At 36.8% G+C, this 17512-nt stretch overlaps 1 protein-coding gene across 2 annotated transcripts in view; it reads left to right on the top strand.

Moving 5' to 3' along the window:
- The window catches only part of Blm (Bloom syndrome helicase), a 194110-nt gene that overhangs the window by 126190 nt on the left and 50408 nt on the right, over nucleotides 1-17512 (top strand). For both annotated transcript variants that reach the window (XM_067137120.2, XM_067137119.2), the window contains 5 exons: nucleotides 4863-4994; nucleotides 5084-5348; nucleotides 5445-5640; nucleotides 8368-8549; nucleotides 12442-12604. In XM_067137120.2, the coding sequence (XP_066993221.2) occupies nucleotides 4863-4994; nucleotides 5084-5348; nucleotides 5445-5640; nucleotides 8368-8549; nucleotides 12442-12604 (938 nt within the window). The remainder of the gene's footprint in view (nucleotides 1-4862; nucleotides 4995-5083; nucleotides 5349-5444; nucleotides 5641-8367; nucleotides 8550-12441; nucleotides 12605-17512) is intronic.

Raw genomic sequence — 17512 nt, 5'->3', positions numbered from 1 at the left:
ATGCAGCTGTTTCTCTAGCAGAGTGGCAGCATAGGCAGGAGCCAGACATCAAGGAGAAGCAAGCTTTGGCCAAGAAAAGATCCCTTACCCAGGCCAAGGCTCAGGATGTCAAAGGGACCCAGATCTTCCTACCAGGCCAACAAGTACTGCGACGTAACCACCCAGTCAGTAATAAGATTGGAGGGTTTCACGCAGGTCTAACACCTAAGTGGGTTGGTCCCGTCGAGGTGGATAAGCAGCTGGGCCATGATGTCTGCTTACTAAAGACTAACCCTCCTGTCAAGGTCCATGCATCGGAGTTGCGGCGAGTCCAACCGCTGCGCATACAGAGTAAGCCTGGTACTGCCACGGGTCCACCTGGAGGAGAGGCTACTAATGACACAGCACAACCTGGTCATCATGAGGAGAACTCATCAACTGTCATCGAGGAAGAGGCTGGCAGCGAGGCAATACCAACCCCGGACACAGCAGACCCGGTCAAATGAGGAGAGCACATCCAGCGACATCGACGAAGAGAGAATATACAATCTACGACCAAGGCAAAGTCGACAAGTGTGATAAACTGTTGAAATTGTTTCAAGTTATAAGGGAGATATTGACGTAAGTGTAAAAGACTGATAAACTTGAAAACACTATTCTTTAACCCATGGGTAAATAATGCAAGTGTCGAGCTTGAATTATTATTATTATTATTATTATTATTATTATTATTATTATTATGAAGTGTGAGGTATGTCTGAGAAGTGTTTAGTATTAGCATTATTATAAATATTTTGTACGTAGTTGTGTCATATGTACGGACAATACGATCGTATTATTTGTGAGGTTATGTCATGAAACGTGCTGTGTATATATATATATATATATATATATATATATATATGAGTTTATTTAATGTAAGAACACATAATTAATAGTATATAATTTATTATTAACCTGTATACATGATGTATAATCCACAGTAACATTGTGCAACACACTGTAACATCCAGAATAACGTATCATTGACACTAGATGGTTGTAGAATGTTAATTACATTATAACTAGGCTTTAGGCACTCTTAGAATTTATGAGAGGGTATGTTGTGACATATCTCTCTAGAAGCCTGGCCAGGCAAAATATATAAGGTAGCCATCTTGATGGTGCAGTTTAGTTATTGTTTAACAGGAGTTGGTTTTGTGAACACGTTGTGTTTATGCCAACATGCTAAAGTAGCAGTCAGCTTTTTCAAGATGCATTCTTAGTCTTCTGATTCTTCGTGATAGGCAATTGTTAAAAATTGTTGTTTAATGATGTGTAACGTGTAAATATTGTAAATAAAATTAGTGTACACAACTGACAGCATTTTGTGTGTATCTTTGTGAATACATCAATCTCCACTAATGTCATTGATAAGAATCAAAGACAGAGGTGGTCTCAGGTATCCAAAGCCAGGTTTTGTTTCACTGCTGATGAAACTGGGGCAAGTAAGGGGCGCAATGATATCGGTAACGCTGAGGAATCCAAAAATAGCACAAACATTAACCGAATTACTGTCACCACATGTTGCTAAAAATCCTATTCTACAGTGTGGGAAAAGTGATAATCCTGGGAACTGAGCAGAATAATGCTGCAGAGGTTTCTGTGTCCCTCTGTCACTAACTGTGCTTAATGGCATGACAGTTGAGTATTGCCGAGACTACTTCTTGAGGAGAAAAACTATTTATGAGAAGAAAATATCAAGGAAAATGGTTAAAGTCGTTCCTTTTCACTGAAAATCTACGGTGGGCTAGTAAAAATATCTAGTGCAGACCTCATATCCTTTAAAATGCCAAGCATTAATTTTGACAATTATGTGTGTTATCTGAAATGAAAATCTACAGCTGAATTGAACTCCTAGGGGTAAAAGGTGAACATTTATTATTTTCTACTTCTGCTCAGTAATGTATATAATGTACAGGAAGTATAGTGTAGAGGTAAATTTGTGCTGGTTTTAACTCCCATTAGGAATGCTAGCGAGTGCTGATGTGAGGTGGTATACTAGTGCTGCAGTGGTCAAGACATGCACTGCCAGCCGGTCACTTGTTTCTGAAGAAAGCACTGCGAGTGAGCAGGCTTTGTATTACTTGTAAGTTAAGCTATTAATATAGCAGGCGAGATCATTAACAAAGTGAGCGTTTAATATCTCATAACTCTGGTAAATATAGCTTGCGTAATCTTTGGAGCGAAGTAGATTTAAAATGTGATCAAAACAATCCAATCCTAACGATAATTTTACTTGCCAACATTCCTAAATAATAATAATAATAATAATAATAATAATGGTATTAATTTTTTGTTCCCCTTAACTACTTTACGATTTTCGGAGACGCCAAACGGAACATACTATTCGGTAATAAAAAAATATGGAGGCAACAAACGTGCAAAATTAAACATTATGATAATAAAATGCATTACCGCCACACCTATAAATGCGACAAGCTTTCCTGTTATTTATTCCGTCCGTCGTGTTACTTCAACACTTTCTGGGCACTTAGTAGCATACTTAACCTAAACAATGTGGTCTCTCTTTTCTCAAATTACAGCTGTTTAGGTAAATCCTGATGTAGTAGATGTAGAGAACAAGTATGAAATATACTTAAAATTAAAGGTCTGGCTTTCAATAGCCGCATTTGTCCAAAGAACGCTTTCAGCCACTATGTATTGCATTCGAAAGTACAACTCGTAACATATGCTAGTTATCAGCTGGTGGGTTGGCACTCTTTTGACAGCACAGCTTTATTCAGAAGGAGTGGCTTCTGCTACACATACACTAACTGGGAATAACAGAGACCATCTCCAGAAACCATTTGCTAATAGATTCTCACTGTTTGGACTCTATAGTCGGGAACAACTATTTTTTTAAGTTGCAAAAAGACGGGATCTCAAATACGCGTGATTGCCATGAAGATGACGTCATTTTTAATGACGACACGCCGGTAGCTGGGAAATTCATGGTACAAGATGACAATAATTCAAATGAAAGCAATGATCAGATTTACTGTGTGGTAGGCCTACTGCTTAACTGACAGATACAGTAATGACTGCCATTAAGTTCTTTTTGTATTAATATTGCATAATACGATACCCTTATACCTTTTCTCCCTGGGGTCGAGTATGAAGTGAGACGAATCTTCATAGAGAGTTATGACCACATGCCCTTCCTGACATCAACCTCATCAGAGGAGTTAATGAGATTAAACGAATGACATGGTATAAGAGTAACAAAAACTGACTATATTTACCTTATATGTAAGTCTAAAAGTCATGTGTTCACCATTTATTCTTTTTAAATTTAGAAATACTGCCTTCCAACAAAATTAACCAGTAAAACTCAGAATACATTTGTAAGTTTGTTAAAGAATAGTGTCGAATTTTAACATGTACAATTTATAGCTCTTTATAGCCTAGAAGCTGTGTATTCACTGCACAAAATTTGAAGTTATTGCATATTGAACCCTACCCCCACCCTTACTTTTTTTGGCTGTAAATGTTGAAATAAAGATAGTCTAATAAGCGAGCAAATACGGTATTTATAGGTATCAGGTTGTTGGGATTCTTGCTAGCTCCTAAATTTCTGGGCTGGCTCCTGAATTCAGGGAACATTTCTGCACCGCTGCATTCTCTGATACACAAGGTACTTCTTTGAAGAAGTTACATTTCCTAAGCTCTCTCAGAGAATCTATGATGGCAGATCTTTAAAATGTATAATCTCCTGTAGATTTGCTAACTTTTGAATTTCTTTTTAATAGTTTCATTATTAACTGAATCCCTCTGAAACATACATAGTCCTTCAGTTAATTGTTGGTAATGACTCTCGTCAGTAATGAAGATGGTAATCCTACATCTTGGATAGTTGATAAAGCATCTATTCAGAAAGGCTATCACTGCCAAAAGGCTTACTATAAATGAAATTCTTATATTAGTTTTATAAATGAAATTCTTATATTAGTTTATATGTTAGTCAAATCTATATATGACAATTAAAATTGTTATTCTGGTGAAATTGAAAGAAAATAATAACTGGTGGTTATTGTCTAAATGTTAGAATTTCATAGCTGCTGTATAAAACCTAAAGGAATGTTGTAAAATATACTGTAGTTGCAGCCAAGTGCTTTTCATATCTATCTATTTTTCCAACTTGATGGCATGCATCAAACAGAAAATATACTTGAAAGAATACATGAATGCACACTCATACATTGTGAAGGATCTGGCCATTCTAGTTAAGCCTGTACTTGAGAATCATTTAATATGCCTTGCGGGCATAATTCTGTCCAACTAGATAGATTGCTATTATCTAGTTTCTTCAGGCTTAATGTTCCTTACTGTTTTAGAAATAAAAGTGGCATTTTAGTCAAAGGATGTGTGAGCTTGAATCCTTGTCTGAATCATCCTTGAATGGGGTTTCCAGTTTCAACTCTAGAAAAGCGCTACTTCTTTTAATGCCATAGCACTACTTCTTAATTACAAGGACACTTGAACACACCACAGTAAGAAAGTTCATCAGGCATTTCATTCAGCCTTGCAGTGTAGTATATAGAGTTGTTGATCGCTACTTCTTAAGTAAGCTTCTTAAACAGAACTGCAAACTCTCTTGTATTACAGCTATAATTGATTAGCCATGATGAAATAAGTGTGGTAGTTATCTTCACATTGTAATGCATATTTATGACAGCTGGGATGAAACTTTTTGGCTAAAAGTTATCACTTAGCACATAAAGAGAAGATCATTCTTTATTAACTTTTCTTAATTGTTAACTATTCATAGGGACTCTCTTCTTTAAGAAAAGAAAATAACATTAGAAGGACCACTTACAAAATGATTAGGGATTTTGTTCCAGGCCAGATTATAAGAAACTCTGTGTTCTTCGTCAGAAATACCCTGGGGTGCCAACAATGGCATTGACAGCAACTGCCACTCCTCGTGTACGTATCGATATTTTGCATCAACTTGGTATGAAAACTCCCAAATGGTAAGTTGTACAGTTTTATAATTTCTTATTTATGCAAGCATATTACGGTATATCTGTTGGGATAAATGTATGATGAATGTGATTTCCAGGTTCCTGTGCAGCTTTAATCGACCAAACCTCAAATATTCAGTTTTGCCAAAGAAAAGTAAGCTAGTTGTGAAAGATATTGTGAAATTAATAAAGGCAAAATATTCAAGAGATTCAGGTATTGTATACTGTTTATCAAGAAAGGATTGTGAGGATGTAGCTGCTATCCTGAAGCAGGATGGAATAAAAGCCTCTGCTTATCATGCTGGACTGACAGATACACAGCGTACTAAGGTTCAATCTGATTGGATCAGCAATAAATTCAAGGTTACTTTTGCAAGATTTCTTTTTTTCCCTTTTTGCTATTATTATTTCAAAGTCTAATGATAAATTGATGTGAAAACATTTTCCTGTTTCTCACAGGTTGTCTGTGCCACAATTGCTTTTGGAATGGGAATTGATAAACCAGATGTACGATTTGTAATTCACTACACGTTACCTAAGTCTATTGAGGGCTATTATCAGGAATCTGGACGAGCTGGACGAGATGGCAAATTAGCAGATTGTATATTGTATTATTCCTATGCAGATATGCATCGAATCCGCAAGATGATTGAACGTAAGTATTGAATTGTGAAGTGTATTTATTTTATTTTTATTTTTTCTGTCCCTAATTTATAAGTTATGTAAAATATATTTCATGTACTCTTTGTATTTTGTGCTTCCACCTTACAAGTAACTCTTGCTGCATTATCATCATCATCATCATCATCATCATCATCATTGAACCCCATAAGACCTATCTGTGTCAATGAGACGTAAAGCAAATTGTAAAAAAAAAATTTTTTAAAATAGAAAAATAACATTAAAAACTGAAATAGCATTTGCAACTTGTTAATGTTGGTTTTGTGTGCTGTTCGAATCAAAGATCTGCATATTTGAATAATATGAGAGGTGTGAATTTAAAGAATTAACAGAGACATTTTTCAGCTCTGCATAATCCAAGATTTTGGGTTGCCCAAATATATCATACACTACCTTGGTTTTGTCGGTGTTATTGGATCAGGGCTCCTTGGTGGCAATGGAAGAGGAGCTGGTCCATTGCCGATCCTCGACCAATCCAGCGATTCCCAAAGACTGCGTTCAGACATTGTCGAATAGCCACTGCGCAGTGAGCTGCCACCCCATCATGAATGAAACTATACAATGTCTAAGATTCCCGCATTTCGCAGCCACTGGATGAGCCAATCATTTATTATCTGGAGGTAACCTTTCTGATTAACAGAACAATCAAAAAAATATGGTGCTGCTTTCACAAACCATGAATTTTATGCTCATGAATCCACACAGTGGCCAGTAAACGTTCCTCAATCATATAATCACTTGTATCAGCCATTCTTTGAATTTCTTGGCACCAACTGCTGTCAACAATTGGAGTTGATGACAATGGGTATCTGACGGTAGAAATTAATAATGAGTAGGGGCATACGGGGCTCTGTAGATATGTTAACCTGAGAGATGAGCACACACTTTTCACAACCTGAGTTTTCTTCAAAAGACCTGTGTTTTCAAGGTCAGTTTTTCCCATGTAAGGAATGAAATTATACAGGTGTTTTTTTGTTGATTTTGAAGGAAAGGAATTTGCTGCTTTCATGTTCCTTCAATTCAATCTGACATGTATGTGTCTTGTTTAAACGATAGACCACCTTAACTTATGACAAGTTTGACCTATACATGCGTAACAATTCTCAGCCATACATAGTTATCCAACCAATCAGAAATTGGCTTGGAAACTGCCAACTTCAAGTAATGAAATGAATATACCCCAATTAAAGTCTCTTCATAACCTTCATACTTTCACAAAAAGGGCAAAAACATTCAACCTGAATTTTTTTTTTTTTTTTTTTTTTTTTTTTCTTTCAGGTTATAAATCTTTAAACGTATTATACTTTCATCCACAAAAACTGCAGGACCTGGTTGGTAAAATAGCATACATTTTTTCCTGTTCACCCTTTTTCAGAGACGTATTTCCTTCCCCATGAGCAAAGTGGAAACTCATCCCGGGAGAAAACACTGCTAAAAGATGGCATTTTGTTAACCCAGGCTGTTGGAAAATAGTCTTTGACATCTAGCAAGGGGTATGAAGCCCCATGTTAATGATGACACCAATAAATGCCTTTATGTCATGCAATTTTGGGTGATCATATGAAATTAATTTGGGCGATGCCAATTTCTCATTTTGCTTTTTTGGTGTTGCCTGGATTTTCCTTTTGTCCCCATGTAATTTAGTTTCACTGTAAATATAATCAAATATGTAATTATCAAAAAATAGATGAAAATATTCTACAGGGAACAATTCAATATCAAAGTGTGATGGTAATATTGGTCCTTGATCAGTATGACGAACGGGAATAATAGTTGTGGGTCCAGGATCGTTGTTACTTACGTCTATCTAGTCTTCCACTCTGATGCAAGTGTCACTTGCATCGTTGTTGCACTCAGATGAGCTGTAAAAAGAATTTTCATCTTCAGAATCACATTTACTAAAATCGGACACTTTGACTATATCATCTAATGTTGACACTGTATCGTCACTAATTCATTTTTGCAATGCCATTTTACTGGAAAACCATGAAAATGCATACGAGAAAATTGCATCACGCAATGTGTGTATTATGTAACTCCCACTAACAGGAGAACAAACACAGCAAGATACTGAGGGGATTTCCCTCACCAGAAGAGTTGAAAACAGCTCCTGCCATCTCTGAGCATGTTTATGTACCTCCTCTGCTACTACACCTTCAAAATTCAAATGGAACATGTATATGTTTCGGCACTGAGTGCAAGGAAAGTAGAGCATATATATTTCTGGCTATGAAGAATTAAAAGGATTAGTTTGAAGAGCTTTGTCTTTAAGGATAAGCCTCTACTTTGAATCAACTCAATTGGAATGTTGTCTGGTCCATGTGCCTTTCTGGGTTTCAGTTTGTTTAGAGCCTCATAGAATTCCTGGTATGCTGATGGCATTGCCATCCATGACTGAGGGGCTTTTTGTGGCAAATCACACAGAAAGGTATACCACTCCACACATGAAGTATTGGTTTTTTTTTTCCTTATATGATTTCCCGGGTTTATCATCTTTTTTAATCTATGATAGGACTAATTTTCACTGGTTAGTGCCAGCAGACACTAAAATAAAAAAAGTAATCAAAATTTACCAATAAATATGTTTAAAAACAGCAATGTGTATATTTTTTAAATTGTGTTAATTGGTTAAAATATACAACATAATGTCTGTATATAATGAAAACAGGATAATTGGTCATATTATTGCTCCTTTTGACAGTGGATAGAGAGAACTTGGCAACAAAGCAGACTCATATGGACAATCTTTGGCGAATGGTAGCATTCTGTGAGAATCGCACTGACTGTCGACGTATCCAGCAACTCAATTACTTCGGAGAACTCTTCTGTCAGGAACAGTGTCTGGCAAATCGAACAACTGCTTGTGATAACTGTTTACAGAAGGTATTAATTTCTTATAACCTGTAGTGACTTTATGCTTGCATAGAAATTAATACTACAAGATTCTTTAAACTACAGATATATATATGTTATGTTGAACTCCACTATGTTTATATTTTATTTCATGTAAAAAATACACTTTTCTGTCAAGAATATTGGCAAAAAGTTTGATTACATAGTTTGTACAAGGAATTCTGAAATATTAAAACTTCATTAACAAAAATTAAGATACATCGAATGCATTGCACATAAATGTAGAAACTAATGTGAAGTTATCTTTAATTGACATAAAATTATTGCATCAGGTTTTTTTTTTAAAGATCCAAATAATTGATCTTTCAGACAATTGAAATACAAGTTTACAGTACAGAAACTGGAAACGTATTGTTTTTGGTACAATCTGATAACACCATTTACAAAGAAATAAGTGCAAATTAGACCTGATAACCTATGTGTTGCAAGTCATCATTAGCAGTATCAGCTATGCATGTTCTTTGAATGCTACCTATGAAGAAAGGTCAGTCAGTTAAGCTTACATATAAGCAAATATACAATTCATGAGTAACATAAGGAAAACAAGCTGAACATTACAGAGTAAACTGTTGAGAATTCCTCAGTCCCCAGGCTTCCTCCTAACTTGTGTGTGTGTTCTAATGCACAGGCATTTGGATACGATCTATTTGCCATGATTATGGGCAGTTTGCAACCTTCGCTCCAGATGCTGTTATCAGCTCATAATGGAAGTTCTCCAGTATCCATATGTTCACCGTGCCTGAAGAACTCTGTGCTTTACTTTAAACAAACCTTTCCTTTCAACCAGATTTAACTTGAAAAGGTTGGGGTCCTTGAAGTACACGCCAGGGAAATTTCATGTAAATGGGTCAAATTATAAATTCCTCAAGAAAATGCCTGATTAAATAAGTTGATCTGATGTAGAATGATGCTAACTTTCATAAATTTTCTTGTAATACTGTACTTTTTGTTAGTTAGCTTATAAGTTTTTTGTTAGTAAATTTTTCATGTATTAGAATTCCGTTAATTCATGGACCTGAAATTTTACCTATATTTTCATTGGAAAAAGTGGGTAAATCACTCAAGAAACTGCATGCCTCTGGGAGTCACTGCCATTCTGGTTTTCATGGTTTTCTGTTATTTCTTTGTCGTCGTCGTCGGTGGCTGTAACTCGATCGGAATCGTAATTATTTTGTATTGGGTTTTTTAAAGAATGCCACAATATCAAGTAGCAGGAAGTGTGCAGAGAGGTAGAATCTGCGAACACTGGCGATGCCGTCAGTTGGCGAAAAAGCATGGCTTATAGCCTATAATCAATTCATATGCACCAAACAATATTGTCAATGCCAATGAAATTGCATTGTTTGTTTGTTTGTTTGTTCATTTTTTTTATGCTGAGGCCAAACGGACTTATGGTTTTAAAGGAGAGAATTGCCAGCCGGGAAATGTACTATGTTGCTAGGCAGTGCACACGGAAGCAAGACTTCCTTCCCCCGTCATAGGAAAATTTGAAAAGCAACAATGTTTTAAGGGTGTCGGGCACTTTCCATGCAATTACAAGGCATCTAAAAATGCAAACAGTACAGTACTGGTAATCCAAAAGATAAAGCATTTGCTCAGGGGAGCCAGTATAATCTTTCCTCGTCTTTGAATCTTGTTTTTCTTTCTTTCATTGCGTGAGGTTATGTTTGCCATTGTTTTATCCAAGTGCATTATTTGAATAATGTAAATGCATCTTGTTGGATATATTTCTGAAATAGTGTTTTCCATGGCATTTGAAAAGTTTAAACTGAGAATCAAGGTGATTGCATGCATTAATGGGTTGTAGATGTGCCATGGCGAGAAATCATACAAGTATAGTTACTGTACTGTTGTAATATGGGCGGAAGTGAGAGACTTTCTCCCCTGATCATAGGAAAGTTCTATAAGCCACAATGTTTTCAGGGCATCGGGTACTTTCTGTGCAAGCACAAGGCATTTAAAATGCATACAGTACAGTAATCCAATGAATAAAGCACTTGCACAGGGGAGCCAGTATAGATTTCTCCTCATCTTTGAACCATGTTTTCATTCTTTTGATTTCGTTGCATGAGGTTATGTTTGCCAGTCAGTTATCCAAGTGCATTATTTGAATACTGTAAATGCACCTTGTTGGATACATTTTGGAAATAGTTTTTTTCCATGGCATTTGAGAGGTTTAAACTGTGAATGAAGGTTAATTGGATGCAGTAACAGGTCTTAGAATACCGGTATATTGTGACGCCACAAGGGTTGGCATTTCTGAATTACGTGTTGGCGGTTAATTCAAAATCACGTAATTCAAAGTCCGATTTTTGCGTCCCAGTGATTTTGAATTAACGAGGTTTTACTGTAAATGATTTACAGTACTCGATCGCTTGATGTGTAATTTTCTTTTTCCATCATTACACTGCTCATTGCTCTTAGATATTGAATACTAGCAACCTGCTGCCTATATTCCCATTTTTCTGAATGATTGATTGCTGTAAATTTATATGATGCAGTATTACCTGAATACCTGTCTGATTTGGGCTAATAAAAGTAATTCATAAGGGTTATGGACAAAATTGTGAAGGAGACAAAAGGTAAAATTTGAGGACAGGGAACTGAAGATAATGCTGTTTGCAGATGATATTGTGGTGTGAGAAGCAGAGACGAAGTACAATGGCAACTCGGCATGTTCAGCGAGGTGATTAAACCTTATGGAATGAAAATCAGCATGGAAAAGAGTAAGACAATGTTGACTAGAAGAAAAAGGGAAGGGAATTAGACAAAACCTTGAAATTATAGAGAGCTTCAAGTACTATACTTCGGAAGCGAACTGATGCAGGATGCAGAGCTGAACATGGAGATCAGTAAAAGGATTCAGCAGAGAAATGCATTCTACCAGAGTGTGAGAAACCTGGTGAGACAATTAAATTGAAATAACAAATAACGTAGTTCAACCTATTCGATACAAGTAAATAAGAAATGTAGTGTTACATTCGTATTTAATTATAAGCGGAAGCAGTACCGGTTTCGACCCCAATCTGGGTCATCATCTCATCATCAGCCGAATAAAATGCAAAAACAATGCATAGGTAAATAAGAAATTAAAGGATTAGTCTTTCAGAAAAACAGTTGAAGAAGCAATATAAGATAATGGGGATTGGCACTGCGTGATTTTAATTTTAAATTTGTTTTCAAACAGTATGGTTTTGCCTGTAAAACTTGTATTTGCTCATTAAAATAATTACTGCTGGCCAGCACTATGATTTACGATAAAACAATACTAAATGGCTACAGAAAATAACTGTCCTGCGTTAAAGTTCTTAAAAAGGAAAGTAAGTATAAAACGATTAAACACGTAAAGAACAGGCTCGCTCAGCATACGAACATCCCCTGAACCAATGCCACTGATACTCCAGAACAGTCTCATAATTTTCTGTCATAATGTGTGGAGTAAACAAACACATGCTCACATGCTCATGCAAAGAATATTGGTGTCCTCCCAATATCCTTAGGTAAAGCATATGATCTACTGTAACAGTGATCAGAAAACACGAGTAAGATGTTTAGTTCTGTGAGAGTATCTGAATATTTTGTAATGAAGTACAGTATATTGAGCATAAGAACTTCCTCAGTCATGTGACAAATGGTTCTAGAAGAAATTGATGTATTACTATATGATGATTGTGTAATATGTTAGGTTTTTGTTCAGTATAATGAAATATCAATATAACAAAAATAACTTTGCCTCAACAATCTCACTATGCTGATATTTGACCATATAAGCTTTACTTTTAACCCTCTGTTTTGTATTATGTGTTATACCACATTTTTACTTTTCTGTGTGTCTGTACTGTTTGCAATCTTTCCTTTACAGGAGCAGTTTACAGCTGTGGATGTAACTGATGATTGCAAGGAGATTTTGAAGTGTGTGAAGGAGCTGTGTGACATGGGAAGAACTAAAAGGAATTACAATTTCACTCTCTTACACATTGTAGATATATTCAAAGGGAGTGACTCAAAGAAAGTTAAGGATTACGGTATGTTTAGTGTTTAAACAGCAAAAAAAAAAAAAAAAAGGCTTCTCTTAGAACTTGAAAGATTTTGTGTGTATCGACTGTCATAGCTTTTGTTAATAATAATAATAATAATGTTATTGACTTTACGTCCCACTTAGTACTTTAACAGTTTTTGGAGACGACAAGGTGCCAGAGTTTTGTCCAGCTGGAGTTCTTTTACATGCCAGTAAATCTACCAACACAAGGCTGATGATTTGTGCACCTTCAAATACCACCATACTGAGCCAGGATCAAACCTGCCAGGTTGGGGTCAGAAGGCCAACGCCTCAACCGTTTGAGCCACTCAGCCCGACATAGCTGTTGTTAATACCAATATAGTTGGTCCATTATTGGACATTATAAATGTCAGGTTCCCTATGGGAATCAACATCTTCATCATAGCTGTTGTTACCGTATTTACTAGTGTATTAGACTTCCCCTTTATTCCCCTCCCCACTTTAACAGCCAAAAAAAAAAGTATGTGATAATCTCAAATTTCGTGCAGTAAACACATTACTTCTAGGCTATAAAGAGCTATAAATTGTGCATGTAAACCACTATTCTTTAACAAACTTATGAATGTATTCTGAGATTTACGTGTTATTTTCGTCGGAAGGCAGTATTTCAAACTTTAAAAAGACAAAAGAATGGTGAACATGAAAACTTTTAGGCCTACATACAGTATAAAGTAAATATATTCAGTTTTAGTTATTCATATTACATCATTCGTTTCATCTCATTAACTCTGATGAGATTGGCGTCAGGAAGGGCATCCGATTGTAAAAACTTGCTACAAAGATTCATATCACTTCATACTTGCCCCCATAGAGAAAAGAGATAAGGATATCATATTATTGTATTATTGAGTATTAATACAAAAGAAAATGGCCAGTCATTTGTCTCTGTCAGTTGAGCAGTAGTCCTAACACACCGTAAACCTGATCAATGCTTTCATTTGAATTATTATCATCTTGTGCCGCCAACTTCCTTGCTACCGGTGTGTCATGATTCCAAATGATGTCCTCTTCACTGCCATCTCTTCAACATGCACTGGCATCGAGAGCATTCGAGATCCATTCCTATTGAAACTTTTAAAAATACTTTTGATCCCAACTATAGAGTCCAAATAGTGAGAATCTATTCACAAATGGTTTCTGGAGATGTTCTCTGTTATTCTCAGTTAGTGTATGTGAAGCAGAAGCCACTCCTTCCGAATAAAGTCGTGTTGTAGAAAGCGTGCCCATCCACCAGCTGATAACTAGCGTATGTTACGAGTTTTACATAGTGGCTGGAAGCATTCTTTGGATAACTGCAGCTGTTGAAAGCCAGACCTTTATTTTTAAGTATATTTCATGCTTGTTCTCAACATTTATCGCTCTAATTGAGAGAAGAGAGACCGCATTGTTTAGATTAGGTATGCTGTCAAGTGCCTGGATATTGCCAGAAGTTCCACAACGGAAAGAATAAAAAAAGAATAATAACAGGAAAGCTTGCCGCATTTATGGATATCTACAGGTGTTGGGGTAATGCGTTTTATTATCATAATGTTTAATTTTGTACATTCATTGTCTCCATTTTTTATTAATGCATAGTATGTTTTGTTTGGCATCTCCAAAAATCTTAAAAGTAGTTGGTAGGGACCTAAAAGCAATTACATTATTATTACAGTAGATTCCCAAAAACTGGGCTTAATGTGGACCGAAGGGTGGCCGAGTTTATGAAAATGCCACGTTATCGGGAATGAGGTTAAAAAAGAAAATACAGTACTGTTCGTGTATGTATTGTTTGCTTGAGTATACAACAGAGAATAAACTGCCCGAATATCCTTAAACAAATGAAAAGTATGTACTTTATGAAGGTGTAGAGCCTGTACTACATGAAGATGAAAATTAATGAATACACAGTGTACAGTCTTGATAAGACAGACCTCAGAAAAATATTTTATGAAGGCATAAAGCTGTCCATAATAAAAGTTTGCAAAAACTGGCTACTTTTTCTTTAAGAAATGAGTAATGTCCTGTTGTCTTCCGCACTGCACCCTGATCAGCGTTAGCATCCTGTCTGGGTATTGGTCTAAGTTGTCTCGTCATCTGAGAGACAATCCTATTTCTACCTTTGCTTACTTCAGGTTTAAAACCACTATTATCTTCACCCAACATCTGATTAACTTCATCCATCATCTCCATCTTGATTTGCACTTTTCCATGTCTTATCCTGATCACCCTTCCCTTTCTTTTCATTTGTGTTAATCTTAGTAGCTACAGCGGACGTGTTTATAATTATCTGATCAGATGGGGAGATCTCATTTGATCGTTTTGCATTATTCATGCGAATTATTCATCGGTAATACTATTACGTAATTATTACAGATTTCACTTCACGATTACGGCATTACGGTCAAAGGTGAAATTATTACGGAAAAGTGACATCATCATAAAAAAATCTACGAAAAAAAAGAAAAAAGGAAAATGTCCAGTCCTTCCGAGCATCATTGCTCAACCCTCCTCGTTTCACTGCTTGTGAGTTGACAACGATCCTTATTCAATAGTTACTGGATGTTAGGCCCCTTTACTACAAGCATCATCATCAGACTTTGCTGCCCGTGCGCATTGTGAAAATCATTGCTCTTCTCCGCTGTGAAACCTTACGTAATTTTTGTATTTGCAGTATTAAGTGCACCTGACAGCAACTCTCCCACAGGAAGTGTTTTCAGTATTGATGGATTATATCAGGCAATTCAAGGCTACATTAAGCAAGCTACATTGGAATCGCTTATGGTTCAGAAGACAAAAATGCTATCACAGGGGAGAAAGGATGCTTCAAGAAAACCTACTCTGAAAAGCAGCTGATGGGTGCAAAACAAGCTAGCCTACAAAGAATGTTTTATCACAGAACTAACTGGTAATGTGCACATTTTACTGTGTATTATGATATAATTTAAATTAGATTAGATTGCTGTCAGGAAGGGCAAAGGAAGTGTCACTATCGAGAAGAAAGTACATGTAATATGCTTTGGATTTGACTCAAACATTTTCATGTGGTGGGGGGAGATTACGCATAACCAACTTCAGAGGTTGGCATCTCTGTTCATGTTGTTTCTGCAATCTTGCTAGAGGCATATCGAGTAGAAGGAAGAAGTTTGATCACTCCTCTGGTTCATCGGTTCCTCCGCTAGGCCGCTCTCCCAACAGTATTTGAGCTTGAGCTTACAAGTCAGCATACGAATAAAAGACAATTATTGCATGAAAAATATTATGCTTTTGCTTACCATTCCCGAAGTCAGTTGTCAGATAGTTTAGATAGCTTCCGGGTAGACTTTTTGGTCTTAGAAGATTTAAGTTCCTTTCTCATATGTCTTGTTACAAAATAAAATCGACATTTCATATAACGTAACACAAGTTTAGGGATAATGTCTGCAACATGGTCATCGCAGCATCCTAATTCTTTCGAATTAATAGTGATACTGTGCAAACTGTCCAAACACTCGTAAAATATATCGCCCCTTAGACTATGTTCACAGGAGAGTTTTTGTTCCACTACACTTTCAACTTGCACGAACACATTATAAACTGCTCTTGAAGGACGGTTGAGGAAAGTGCTGTCAGTGCTATATTTATTGGTATAGTCCCTAATAAATGTGATGGCTGCAGCAATTATTTCTTCCGTAGGCTTTCCGTGAAGCAGGCTGATACATTTATGACATTTTGTGACCTTGGATACATTGCGTACTATATATCCTCCTAGATAATAAATCAAACACTCCTTTGCAAGACTGAGGCTATCACTGTTAATTAGACCTAAATTGTTCTCCAAGTCCAGTAAGAGGTCATCCATGTTCTCTGTGAAGTCTAGTCCGGCTCCATGGCTAAATGGTTAGCATGCTGGCCTTTGGTCACAGGGGTCCTGGATTCGATTCCCGGCAGATTCGGGAATTTTAACCATCATTGGTTAATTTCTCTGGCATGGGGGCTGAGTGTATTTGTTGTCTTCATCATCATTTCATCCTCATCACGACTCGCAGGTCGCCTACGGGCATCAAATCAAAAGACCTGCACCTAGCGAGCCGAATATGTCCTTGGACACTCCTGGCACCAAAAGCCGTACGCCATTTCATTTCATTTCAGTGAAGTCTAGTGCTTGTCTTATTTTATTTTGACCGGGCGAGTTGGCCCCACTGTCGGCAGCCTTGAAGATGGTTTTCCGTGGTTTTCCATTTTCACACCAGGCAAACGCTGGGGCTGTACCTTAATTAAGGCCACGGTCGCTCCCTTCCCATTCCTAGGCCTTTCCTGTCCCATCGTCGCCATAAGACCTACCTGTGTCGCGACGTAAAACAAATAGCAAAAAAAAATTATTATTATTATTATTATTAATTGATACGCCACCTGTGGGACACGTTTACACAATCTTCCTTCTGTCACGCAGACTGATACCCTTCTCTTTACACTCTCGCCAAAGATTCTTGAGTCTTTGACTTCTTCTTGCTCGTTCTTCCACCGAGGTGTTCCGTGGCTTCGCATGTTGCTCTTCAGACGCATCCCTCAATCCCGCAACCTTCTTCCTAAATGATGTCCTTTCTTTTATTCTTGATACCTATTTCTGCCAAGTCATTGTGCACGTGTGTAAGCCATCCCGGTTGTTTTTTCCACCTTTCCTGCAGAAGAAGTATCCTGTTGGTCAATCTCTCAGGGTTCATTCTTTTGATATGTCCATAAAACGTCAGTCTCCTTTTTCTCATCACAGTCGTGATTCTTTCTACTGTCTTGTAGAGCTCCAAATTCGATCTTAACCGGAATGTGTTTGGGTCACTCGTCGACTTTCTAGGGCCTAAGATTTTTCGCAAGAATCTTCTTTCTCTTTTTTCAAGGACTGGGTCAGCCATCCTCGTCA

This window comes from Anabrus simplex, chromosome 1, assembly GCF_040414725.1.
Source record: "Anabrus simplex isolate iqAnaSimp1 chromosome 1, ASM4041472v1, whole genome shotgun sequence".
In the NCBI taxonomy this organism is placed as follows: domain Eukaryota; kingdom Metazoa; phylum Arthropoda; class Insecta; order Orthoptera; family Tettigoniidae; genus Anabrus; species Anabrus simplex.
The sequence above is the reverse complement of the archived record's forward strand: the minus strand, read 5'-3'. Positions and strand labels throughout refer to the sequence as shown.